Source organism: Falco peregrinus, chromosome 1, assembly GCF_023634155.1.
Source record: "Falco peregrinus isolate bFalPer1 chromosome 1, bFalPer1.pri, whole genome shotgun sequence".
In the NCBI taxonomy this organism is placed as follows: domain Eukaryota; kingdom Metazoa; phylum Chordata; class Aves; order Falconiformes; family Falconidae; genus Falco; species Falco peregrinus.
This window is the reverse complement of record NC_073721.1, coordinates 119726741-119738982: the sequence shown is the minus strand read 5'-3', so window position 1 is coordinate 119738982 and position 12242 is coordinate 119726741. Positions and strand designations below refer to the sequence as shown.

Genomic DNA, 12242 nt, shown 5'->3' with positions numbered 1-12242 from the left:
ATTAGTTCACATGGGTTTCCTTTGGCCTCAGTTGTACATAAGGTCACACTAAATAATAGGGGTGGTTCCTACTGCCCTCAGAGCTTGGGGTTTTACAGTCTGCCCAAAATGGGCTTGACAATTTGCTTACCGATTTCCTGGAATTAAGAACCACGGATAGCAGGATGTCAAGCTGCACCGAGGCTGGGCAGGCTGTACCCATGTTCAGGTCCCTGATCATCTCTGATTCAGAGGTGAATGAATTCATAAAACACATGCACAAAAGGAGGTTGCCAAGCAACTTGGAGCCTGAAACTCCCCCATCAAGCTATGAAGGTAGAGAACAGGCAGCTGAGGCAATTTGTAACGTTCACTTCTTTGCCATAGCTAACAGTAATAATGCATATAATATAGGCTTATTTAAGAAGGGAATAGCTCATTGATAATTCTGAAAAATAACAGCTGGTCCTGCCAGACTGTGTATTTTGCCTCTGTCTTAAGATGTGTCTGCTCTTTGGAGCATTTAACCAAAAGCAGGGTCAGCAAGGAGACAGCAATGTTGGGGTGGGGGGAGATGGGTAAAGAATTACTCTGTCTTAAGTCAACTGGAAGACTGACAACTATTGGAAGTTTTAGGAGGAGGGTAAAGTGTCTGACACAGATTCTGGCTCAGGTCAGTCTTGTGTTTTCTGTGATTTCAGTATTTGATGCTTTTTACAAAGATACTGTAATATATTCTTTGTACGTCACACCATATCCTGTGTTCTCTTTGACTTTGCATGACTATGCAGCCTTGGGCGTATCAGATGTATCCAGGACGGGATGCAGCTGTGACATGTGGAAGAGCTACGTGTTGCTCCTCCTGTTTACCCATCGTTTGACTCGCAGAATACCCTGTTAGTGGCCACAACTAAGTTGGAAGGAGAGTTCACCTTTCTCAGTTTCTGTATACTATGTCCTGGGGTAAACTTGACCCTTCAATTTACGTAATGTTCATCATAAAGTCATGCTGTATTTAGGCAAAAGGGAATAAAATAATTCTATGTCTTAATGGTGCTGGGCTTGGGTAAAGGGAAGAGGGGTGTGCAGAAGCACAGCCAGAAAAATTCCAGTCAAGACCTGGATCTAGGTTGAATTTCTCACATGCTGTGTATATAATTCCCTCTGGCTCCTTACAAAATCCTAGCCCTGTGTTGTTTCAGTGCCCTGTCCCTTTACAAATGGCATAGCTCAAATCTCAGCTTGAAATAATTTAGAACATCGGCCCAGGTCAGGGCATCTGGAACTGCATTTCATTTCCTTTCTGTGCTCCTCTTGATGAGGGACACTGCTGTGTTAATGGGGTTTTGTTCATTTCTTTCAGGCTGCTCTTTCCCCAACTGATGTCATGATTAGTGACATCAAAGTCACCTCTTAGTGAACCTTGGTGATGACATGACTAGAGGTGGATCCTTATAACAGGCAGGAGTTTAAGCAGCAAGTTAGCAGACCTGGAAGAACAAAGCTCTTATTTTCATGCATATATCCACAGTCAAAGACAAGTGGACATGGGAAGCAGGTGATACGTTAGTCGAATTACTACTCAAAGGGGTTTTGCGCAAAGTGTTGCCAGAGGAATCAGTGATGCTTTAATCTCTCACCTTGGGTACTGTTGGTGCCACGTTACATTCTGGGCATGTCGACATGTAACACAGTGTAAGAAGACATGATCTGTTGCATAAGGCTTTATGTAGCATGAAAAGGTTCCTCTGCTTTCTCTTTTTATTATTTACATTCCCAGAGAAGGTTATGTGTCATGTGGGCTCTGCAGAGATAAATGGCTGACCTAAGCTTGCTGGCAGCTTCCCCAGAACTTGGGGAGGATCTGCCTAAGTGTCAGCCTGAGGATTTTGAAGACTTAAGCTCAATTCTGACCCTGGAATGATGCATACGAGAAAGCTTGTGATTGTGTGTACTGAGGTTAGGTGCAGTAGGGTATGGGAGGGTAGTACAAGGGACTCTGAAACAACACAGAGAGAAGGGCAGCAGGGCACCGGTGTAAGCCAGTAAGCTATGCTGGGTAACACTTGAGGTGGTCTGGTCAGGACTGCTGTCACGGGAGTGTTGGAAGTCAGGAATGAAGTGAAACAGATTAGCTGAGTGCAGAAATCTTGACTGGTGCTTGCCGGCTGGGAGTACTGAGTATGGCTGCCTGGTGCTCCTGTCCGCTACTTTCACGAGTTCTAATGTTTATCCCAGTTATCACAATAATATCAAGGCCGATTAGTAACTGGAGATGCTGATTGAATGACTCCTGCCTGCCACAGAGTTAAATCTTTGTTTCCCAGGTGTTTCAAGGGTAGCAAGTTTTATGGCCATGTCATCAGCTCTTTGCTCTATTTACTGCTTCATTAGCCTCCATGCTGGGTGCAGTTTGGGGGAGCACAATGTGGGGTTTGGCTGTGATGGCTTCCGTGAAGGGACAGGCCATTAACAAGCTCTGTGGTTTCCTCACTGGTACGTACCTTTGTTACAACTCTTTTGTGGATGGGATGTCAGAGCTGCGGATGTGCTTGTCAGAAGGGGAGCTTTTAAAGGAAGCTTTAACTGGAGTAGATTTCCTGGACTGGACCTACAGGCTATGGGCCCCTCCATCGTCACCCATAGAGAAACAATGTAGATGATCTCTGTCTGGTCTCTTCCCCACCCCCCATTTCCTGGGTTTTAAGATCTGGAAACTCCAGAAGCTTTTCTGACATTGAATCTAAGACAAACTTGACTGTGATCAGCCTTGAGAGGAAGAACAGAACTCAGGTCTGTGTCAGTCCCATACTCTTTGCAATCAGCAGAATTATGGCAAACTTTCCTGGGTTTCTGAGATGAGAAAGTCCTTGTTTAGAGTTTCTTTTTTCTTATTTTCACTGAGGAAAGAAGCTTTCAAGAACCCGTGCTCTCTCTCTCAATATATAGAAGAGATAAGAGTTGTTAAAGCTGTATTCATCAATTGCAAAAGAGAACACATTTTGTTTTGCTTTGTGCTATTTACAGCTGCTGTCCATTAGGAGTCCTCAAGAGCCTCATTCTCAGCTACAACAGTACAGTCCCATAAGTTTAGCTCAGCAATGAGCCTGCAAAACAGCACTAAATCATGGTGTGATGGGAGAAAGAAGAAAATGTTTGGAAATGGCAAAATGCAGCTCATGTCTTCATGAAAGCTATTTTTTTGCTTGTTGCTATTTGAGAGCATTACTAAGGTAGACCATAACACACAACTAGCTGGGCCAGAATAGAAGTTGTGTACTCCAGTTTTGGAAAAAGAAAAAACCCAGAAAGGCTAGTAGTTCCACAGTTTTGTAGTCCACAAAAGGAATCTTTTGCAATACAGAAGTGCCATAGGCACACAAAATATACTAGTCTCACAGTAAGGTAAAGGAGTAAGAGTGATAAAAGACTAATGTATGGCTATTGAGAAACAGAGCTCCAGTTGCTTTACTGGACCAGAATATGACTGTTCTGTGTGAGCTCTTTGAGCTGAGAGTGCAGTTCATTCTGTTAGCATGCACCAACTGCTTAGGAGGAAAGCAAGGAAGCGCGGAGGCGTCGAGGGGGGATTGTTTCCAAATCTGAGTGCATCCCTGAAAGATGTAACTAAATTGTACTGTAATGTACATATTGAGCAGAACTGTACAGAATATACAGTTAAGGAGAAAAGTTAGGTTTTGTTCCTTGTTTGACTGTGAAATGAGACGTTTCACCTGTATTCTCGGAGCTCAGACACAGCCTTTGTCAGACAAATCACTAAACAGATCTTTAATAACATCTGTATTTTCCAGCACAGCGTTCTACCTCCCTGTTTCGACATTAATTGATTAATGGTTTGTAAAGCATTTGGAAACTGAAGGACAGGTTTGGGAGCTAAGGGCGAAGACGTATAACTTGCCAATTCAGCGTTTGTTTACATGCACACTGCTAATGCCTTTGGTTCTGTTTTTTGTCCTGTTACGACTCCCAAGGCTGTCAGTTGGGGTCACCCAACTCGCACAGGCTCTGATGTTACCTGCTAGAGCAGGACAAAGCTATCCTGGCATCGCTGTGATGCCCTGACAGATAATGGTTTCCACTGAAGTCTGTGGGGTTGAGATCGTGAATGCTCACAAAAGGATCATTTTAAGACAGAAAATTGCTTTGTCCTTTCCCTTTATTTTCTGCGTCTGACAGGTGTCTCCCTCTGCCTACTCCTGTTTCCTTGGCCCATCCTTGGAGTACGCTTAGCACAGATGGGATCTTCAAAGAATCTGCTGTCAAACTTGGTCTTTTATAAGCATATGTATACTGAAAGTTTTTGGAGACTTACAACTAGACCAAATGTGGGTGCTTTTTCCACAGGAAAAGCAAATAGCATATCTGATAACAAGGAAACTTTCTCTGTTAATTTGCAAGTCTACTTTGAAACAGGTTCAGTAGAGCTTATCAATTAACTGTTAGTAAGACTTTGATTATTAAAAAAAATAAAAATCCACACAGCCCCCCAAATCCTCTCTCTTACCCTAAATTCCCACAGCTTATGTCTCCCATACCAAATGTATTGCTAGAAACAGTCAAACTCTTCTAGATGCAACTTCTGAAAAATCAGTGTTGCAAATATGAGCGTGCACCTGTATTCTATAAAACTGAAAGCTGTCTTTCCACAAAAAGTAACAGCCTGCTTTGGCTATCTGCGTTATTTCTACGTTTCGTTGGATGGATACAAAATGATGGTTAGTTTTGAGTACTCTACCTCTGCCACTTGTCTCGTTCATTCATTCATAAATTTTCTTTAATTACATCAGTTTAACTTGATTAGTTATGATTCCAACCCTAAAACACAGGTTACTGACAGAGATCAGATAGCTTGCATGTCCTTGAAACACTTATGGGTTGACAGATCTGCTTAGAGATTTGGAAAGTTCTCAGTTGTTAATGGTGAAACACTGAAAATGGAGCAGGACCTCAGGAAATTAAATAATTTCTAGCTGCCTTTTAAACCTTAGTGAAGTCTGATAAGATCGAACTTTCAAGAATTGTCAGAAAGTATGCTGGTGCCATTTTGAGAGGCAGTAATTTGCACAGGCACATGCAAAATGGTATATGTAAATATCTGTAAGATGTCATAGAATGAACAAGCAGAGGGATAGGGGTAAAAGTAGCACATGCTGGTTCTGAGGACCAAACCTGGGATCAACTGGCAAATAGCACCTTTGGTAAATGGCTGGACCGTTTAGAGATTTATTTTCCCTAAAATACATCTTGGGTTATTAACTTAATTAAAAAGGAATAAAACCCACTTGCAAAGATATTATTCAAAGAGAAGTCCTGTCTAGGGTTGGCTTTATTTTTGGGTTTTTTTTTATGTTTTACAGGCAATCGTCCTTATGTGTTTCTCACTGCCCGTGTTCATCCTGGTGAAAGCAATGCCAGTTGGGTAATGAAGGGGACCCTGGAGTTCCTTGTGAGCAGTGATCCCATTGCTGACCTCCTGCGGAAATGTTTCATTTTCAAGATTGTCCCCATGCTTAATCCTGATGGAGTCATCAATGGCAAGTGAGTTGTGACATATGCTTATCCTGGGCTTTTGCTGGGTTTGTCTGCAGGTGTTACCCCTGGGCGCGTAGCAGGTCTCATTTTCAATGTTATGGGTCAGTAGATTGCCCTTTGTCTTGTGTCTCATTCACCCTGTTACCGATCCTGTATGGAAAATGTGAATCTGAGATACAGGCCAGTGTGCTGTCTTGCATTTGTCAGATGTACGTGATTCTGTGCTGTATAAGGCCATAAGATGTCTCAATTGCCTGGATGGAGTATTAGTGGTGCCAGAGAAACTAGATCTTTCTTGATAAATGGAGGCCTACTATTCTGCTAAAGGAGCAGGGCAGACTACACCTGCAAGACAGATATGCTTGGGAATAACTGGCTTTAATTAATGCTTTGTATAGCCCGGTGCAGGGGGAAGATGAGTAAGGATCTATTAAATTTTCACATTTTCATGGAAATATTTCCCTGTAGTGAAGCTCCCTCCTTCTCCCACCTCCTTTTCAGTCTTCCCTCCCACATGTTTCCTAAGAGATACTGAATCTGAGCTTGGAAAATACTGATTCCTTCTTGTATTCTTAGCCTTATACCATCCCTACCCACCCACACTAAATTGACATCCCTATCCCTGTACATGAGTGGGAAAATTATAACTCTGCTCCTAATACAATGACATGAAATAATTATTGCTATGCAGCCAGTGAAAGGAATTCCCTCTGAAGGCTTGCAGATTGCACTAAGATAAAGTAGGCTTGCACTTCACTGGAAAAAAATCTCCAGTGTCTCTGTGGACAGTGGAGTTTGTTCACCTCATTGGGTGTTTGTGGAGTGGCTGTAAGTTAATAACTGTCATTCCTGCCTCTGATGCACTGGCAGGACATTATGCTCACATCCCACTGGTAGCTGGCGAGATGTGCATTTTGACCTGGTGATAAGGTCTTGCAGGTTTTGTAACAGCTGTGTTCCTGGCTTGCTGCAGTGGAAAACATGACAAATCCCCAAGGTGAAAGATTGGCTTAGAGAAGCACTGAAACACACAGCAAAGTGTAGAGGAACAACTTTTCTTACGCTATGCTCTCCCATCTGCTTTTGGGTTAGACTGCAGATTGAGAGCTGCAGAAACAGAACAGTCCTGAGCGACAAATGAGTTGAGTTTGGTTCTAAACTAATTCATTTCATTTTGGGGTAAGTGGCTCAGCAGAGAGCAGCCAGGGCTTTTCTGACAGTCTCTAGTCTGTGACTATGAAGAGTCATAGCTTTTGTGCTGCTACGCTCCCCAGGACTCGAGCATATCTGTAGTCTGGGAGGACTGTTCAGAGTAGCTGGATACTGCTCCAGAGTATTCGAAGCCTCTGCTGACACCAAATGCTTCCTTGATCCTTCCAGACAGCAGAAGCAAAAAAAGAAAGGTTGTGGCTTTTTTTCCCCTCTTCTTTTTTTCCTTTCACTGCACTTAATTAAAGTTTCCAGCAGATGGAGGACTGGAGGGAATGTCTGACCTTTTTTCTCCAGCTGTCAGGAGCAAGTGTAGCAGAGAAGGGACCCTCAGGAGGGGAGGACTTGGCTCTCTGTGACACCTGGACAAAGTGTACTGCCTGAGCTCATGTCACGCTGGAAGTTATTTTGCCTTCCCTGGTGCAGATGAGCTTAAACTGTAGTTAAATCTGGTGATGGGTTAAAAAGTTTGGTAAGCCTTGCCAAAGATGGGAGCAGGGGAACTTCCTAGTTTTATGCAAGTTGCTGTGCTCTCACACCTCCCACCTGTTGAAGGCTAGATGTACTGAATACATCAAATCCACTATCCAGGCCAACAAATATCCTGGCTCTGTGCTGGACACTGGGGATACTTACATGTGGTAACTGGTGATCTTATCTCTTGTTGTGAAATAAGGATTTCTTCTGTTTCGGTGCCTCTGTTGCTTTCTTTAAGAAAAAGCTGTATTCTTTTTTGTTGATGGTTCTTTGAATCTCCTTACTCTCCGTCCTCCCCAGCCCTGTGTGTTGGGGTGCACATACCTTCCCTGCTCATCACGGAGACCAATGCCAGTGCGTGGTTACAAAGGATTTCTTCCCACAGCCCAGCTGTGCCCCTTCCCCAGCTGGCTCCCTGCTGCAGGCGCAGCTCGGTGGAAGAGTGCTCATCCCAGCAGGGTACCACCCGATCGCGCTTTGGGAGCCTCGTGCAGCAACGAGATGATCAGGGCCTTGGTATTTGCTTTGGTTAATGTGATCTGAAAGTTACATGGGGAGAATGTTCTTCTAACACCAGATAGGACTGCAGGAATACGATTATGCTCTGGCTGTGCGTGGCTGAGCTGGGAAGCAGCTTTCTACCCTCCCTTTCACTTCAGTCAGTGCTCTGCAAATCCGTTCCTGTCTGTCAGCGATGAAGAGACTTGTAGCCCCGTTACTGGTCCTAAATGAAGGTAGCGGTTATGCAAACGTGCATGTATGAGTGGGGTTGTCATCACATAAAAATATAGATCACTGCCAAAAAGAAAGCTTCCAGAAAGAATTCGTGAACAATTATGTTGCTGTGTGTGGCTGAGTGTGCTGCTCCATCCTGAACAGCACTCAGGTGTAGGGTCTGTCAAATAATATTCAGCTCATCTGACAATGGCTATATATTTTAAATTAAATAATAGATACTGCTTCTCATAGAGTTAATCTTACACTTTCTGCCAAAGGCTGGTTTTTGTCCACTGCTGCTGATGGGATGCTGCCTCATATAGACCTGTGGTCTGACCTGTTATGCTGTATTTTATGTATATTTTGTTATGTGTATTTTAATTTTGTTTCTTAAGACTATTTTTTCCTTGTATTTAATATCTAAATGTCCCAGAAAAGTAGTGTAAGTCAGTTTGAAGTGACAGCCGTATACTTAACAGACAGTATCCTTGCAGCCTGACTTTATTTTGTACAAGTTGTTCTGTGAGATTCCAAAATAGTAAGCATTGGTTTTAATTATGGCTCACCACCTTCACCATACCTGTAGCCCCTTTTTAAACTAAACCAATCATAATAAAACAGGAAAGCTTTAAAAGGAATTAATCTCTATTAAGTGTTGGAGAATCTATGAAGAAGAGTATCATTTTCATTATGAAAGTGACAATAAAATGCAGTGAGTGAGCGAGAGGTGCTTTGTTCCTGGCTCTGCTATCAATGGACTATGAGACCTTGGTCACTACCCCCTCCTTTTGACTGAGTTTTCTCTAGAGAATGAGCTAATGACATACCGTTACCTTTGAGCAGTTTGAAATCAAGACTGAGGTATGCATATGGGGAGCATTTTCTCTTCAATCTAGACCTACTTGTCGTTTTAACTATTAAGCTTGTTTTTAACTTGTAGAATGTGGAAAAATACTGTTCTCTGATAACTCTAGATTTATGAGGAATGGTGCAGCGTAGCCTTTGGTGAAACTTTTTGAACTGCTTTTTTAAAAAGTTTATCTGTTCAGCAGAAATCTTTGCAGCCTGAAACTAGGTCAGTTATAGTCACAGTTGTATAAAACCTGGAAAGCAGGGTTCAGTGTGGGAACTTGTAAAAAACCCCAAATTATAGTAGCAAGAAAAGAGTTTTTTTACAAAGAAACAGAACGCTTTTTGCTGTCAACAGTGTTCCACACAAACTCATCACGCAATTGAGCACTGAGTTGTGTGTGGGCTCATGCATGCCTGTGCAGTTGCATGCTAAGTTTTGATGTGCTCATATGCTGTCCTGTGTGCACCTGCTGTGCATCCTCCTGTCAGCAGCTTGTTCACGCAGCTGTTCCCTGCATCTGCTCAGACCTGCAAGCCATCTACACCGCACCTGGCATTCCCACGTGTGTGCTCACAGTCACAACATTCTATTCAATGCTTTGTGGGTTTGGCTGGACTTCTCTAGACACTGCAGTTCTAGATAAATATTGCTATTTATTACACCCAAATTTAGGGTTATTAATTATATCACTATAACCTAATTTATATCACTATAAACAACAGTAATAAATGATGCCAAATGCTAACACTTGATGCTTGCCAACTGTGCCTGTTTGATGAAGGTTCCCCTCTCCCCCAGTTCCCAGAAGTATTAAATTAAAAATGATTGGCCTTGCAAGATCATTGATCATTTGAGAAGTGGAAGCTCCTGGGGAAGTGATTTTTGTTTTAAAAAATACTTCATGTGCAGACTGGTCATAGAGTGTCTGTATTTTGTGTATTCAGAAATTCTCTTCCCACTGATAAATCCCAAACTGGCCGATATCACAGTTCTCTGAGTCCCTGTCTCACTCCTACACTGCCACCTTCTTCCTCTTCCTTTACTTCCTTTTAATGTTTCCTCTTTCTTTTTGTCTGTTTGCCCTTTTCTCACTCTTCCCTCCCTCCCATTGAATCAAAGAAGCTTTTCATTGAGAAGAACTCAATGCATTTTTAAATGAATTGAACCAATCAGTGGAGATGGGAGCCGGCGAGTCTTTTTCTTGGTAAAGGAAGATGAGTATTTTGGAAACGGCATGACTTCTTCAAACCCATGGGGTAACCATAGCAGCAGTTAGGAAGAGGAAGTCCTGATTTGCATTTTGGATTATAGCCATAGACTATTCTTTATCTGGTTTAAAAACACCCTGTTCCCTCCTACAACTGCCCTCGCACAACACAGGCTGAGTAAACTTTTCTGCTGCTCAAAGGTAAGGCAGGTGAGGTGCTCGGTTTCTGATCTCTCCATTGATATTTGCTTCCATTTTATTTAGGCTGTTTATTCCATCCTGTTTTACTTATCAGGCTTTGTTCATAACCTTCCCAAATCCAGCAGAGAAAAGCTTTACTTCTTTGACAATTACTGACATAGAGAGGTAGAAATGTTCGCTAAAATCCTTTCCAGAACAGGTTTCCTCTGCACACCCTCAAAAGTTACAAACGAAAAATGAGTGTCCTCCCACATATTTTCTGGAACCTGGTTCTTTGTTTTTTGAAGGATGCTTTTAAGAGAAGGGGCAGAAGCGCACATGTCTCTATACCCAAAACAGATTATTTGGATATATGGCTTTTTTTTAATCTCCTATATTAATGCTTACTCTTCTGCACTGAGACATTGTGTTCTTCAGACAGTAAGAGGCAGAACTGATCAGGGACAGGAAAAAAAAAAAAAAAAGCTAATGGCCAGTCTAAGGAGTCAGTTAATGATCCAGAACCACATCCTCAAGGATTAAATCTTGAGGTGATGTCACACAAAGCTGTGTGACTGCAGACACCCCTCCTTTCCTCCCCTGCTTCTCTTTATTGCTTCTCTGCGGTCAAGGGATTGAAAAAGTTTAATTCTCAGAATCTAGCCTTGTAAAACTAAATTGGTGCCATGCACTCTGCAAACACATTCCAAAGGCTCTCTCCAGACTAGGTAATCTGTGCTTGTTTCTCTAAGGATAGTGCAGAGATGTGGGAAGGCTAGGAAAGGAATGTTTTTTTTAATTAATGCAGTGGAAGTTTGTCTCTAGGAGAGGAAGGTACTACAGGACTAGCGCGCTGCTGTTCTTTGGCAGGTGCTGTATGAATCTGTTGCCTTCAGAAGCCCTGTATCTAAATTGGCACCACCATGCCAAAGTAGTTGGGTAGACATAGGCAGAAGCCAAGGTATACTTGGATAAAAGAGCATTTTGTAAAAGATTCAAGCCTTACTCCTTTATAATGGTTGTGCTCCATGTTGGACGCTGTAAGGTGGCATATTTGTGTGCACTGATAGTTTCCTCAAGACCTCAGAGAGGACAAAAATGCCAGTTCTCAGAGCATCTGTTCTGGCTTGGTCATGGCTCTGGGAAGTGTGCATGACATGGGGGCTAAATTTCCCCTAGTGCAGTAGAAGTTTTCTTAGATGTTTCCTGCTTTGATGCCTCAGGTGTTGCTTCTGTTGTCCGCCACCAAGATGGCAGTGATGGATTTGGGAGCTTAGGGTAGCAAATGTGGCTAGTGAGTGCACAGCATGAGATAAGATATAAGCTGCAGTATTCTTCCCCCTCTCATTTCTGCCAGCTGTTCTTGATGGAGCCAGAAGTGGGGTCTGGCCCGGCACCATCCACTTCTGAGTACCTCTCTGTGCTGTCAGAGGTGCACCGATTTCAACCAAGTTCCTTCTGTGATAAACATCCGCCTGCAGACAGCTGCACCCCAGAACTCTCCCTTCTGACAGTGCTTCTGATGCAGTATTGTTTATTCCTTCCCTTATCAGCCAGAGCTGCTGGGCCCCCTGAGTTATTAGTTCTATTCACTCATTGTCAGTGTTTCCTCCTTCGTAAATATGCCCCCATACGTCTCTGCTCCTGAGGAATATGCTTTCTCTTCTATTTACTGCTTTTCCCAGGCCCCCACCTCATCGCTCTCTCCACCCAGTGGCCCAATAACAGCCAAGGAGATAAATAAGCTACATAATTCTTCCCAGCTATTATTTTTTTTGTTGTTGTTGTTGCTCTGCATAGTAATATATATAATAACAAGGAAACAAATCTTATTACTAAAGTAATTACAATAAATAAAAAGCCGAGGGGGGAAATGAAGGAAGGGTCTGTCGGGGGAGTGATTGCAGTAGAATTTTTTAAAATTTAATTTACTAGAGATGTTCTCTGCCACTTTGTTGATACCCTGCTGAGGGGGGCCGTGACTAATTAGCAGCCAGCTGTTGTTCTAACACCCGCACCTAATTTATTGTGTGGCTGTCTCTAAAACAGCAGCCTGTATGATATCAT

At 42.8% G+C, this 12242-nt stretch overlaps 1 protein-coding gene across 1 annotated transcript in view; it reads left to right on the top strand.

Annotated features, from left to right (window-relative positions):
* The window catches only part of AGBL1 (AGBL carboxypeptidase 1), a 273101-nt gene that overhangs the window by 90852 nt on the left and 170007 nt on the right, over window positions 1-12242 (top strand). The window contains exon 18 of the mRNA XM_005242455.2: window positions 5358-5538. Within this exon, the coding sequence (XP_005242512.1) occupies window positions 5358-5538 (181 nt within the window). The remainder of the gene's footprint in view (window positions 1-5357; window positions 5539-12242) is intronic.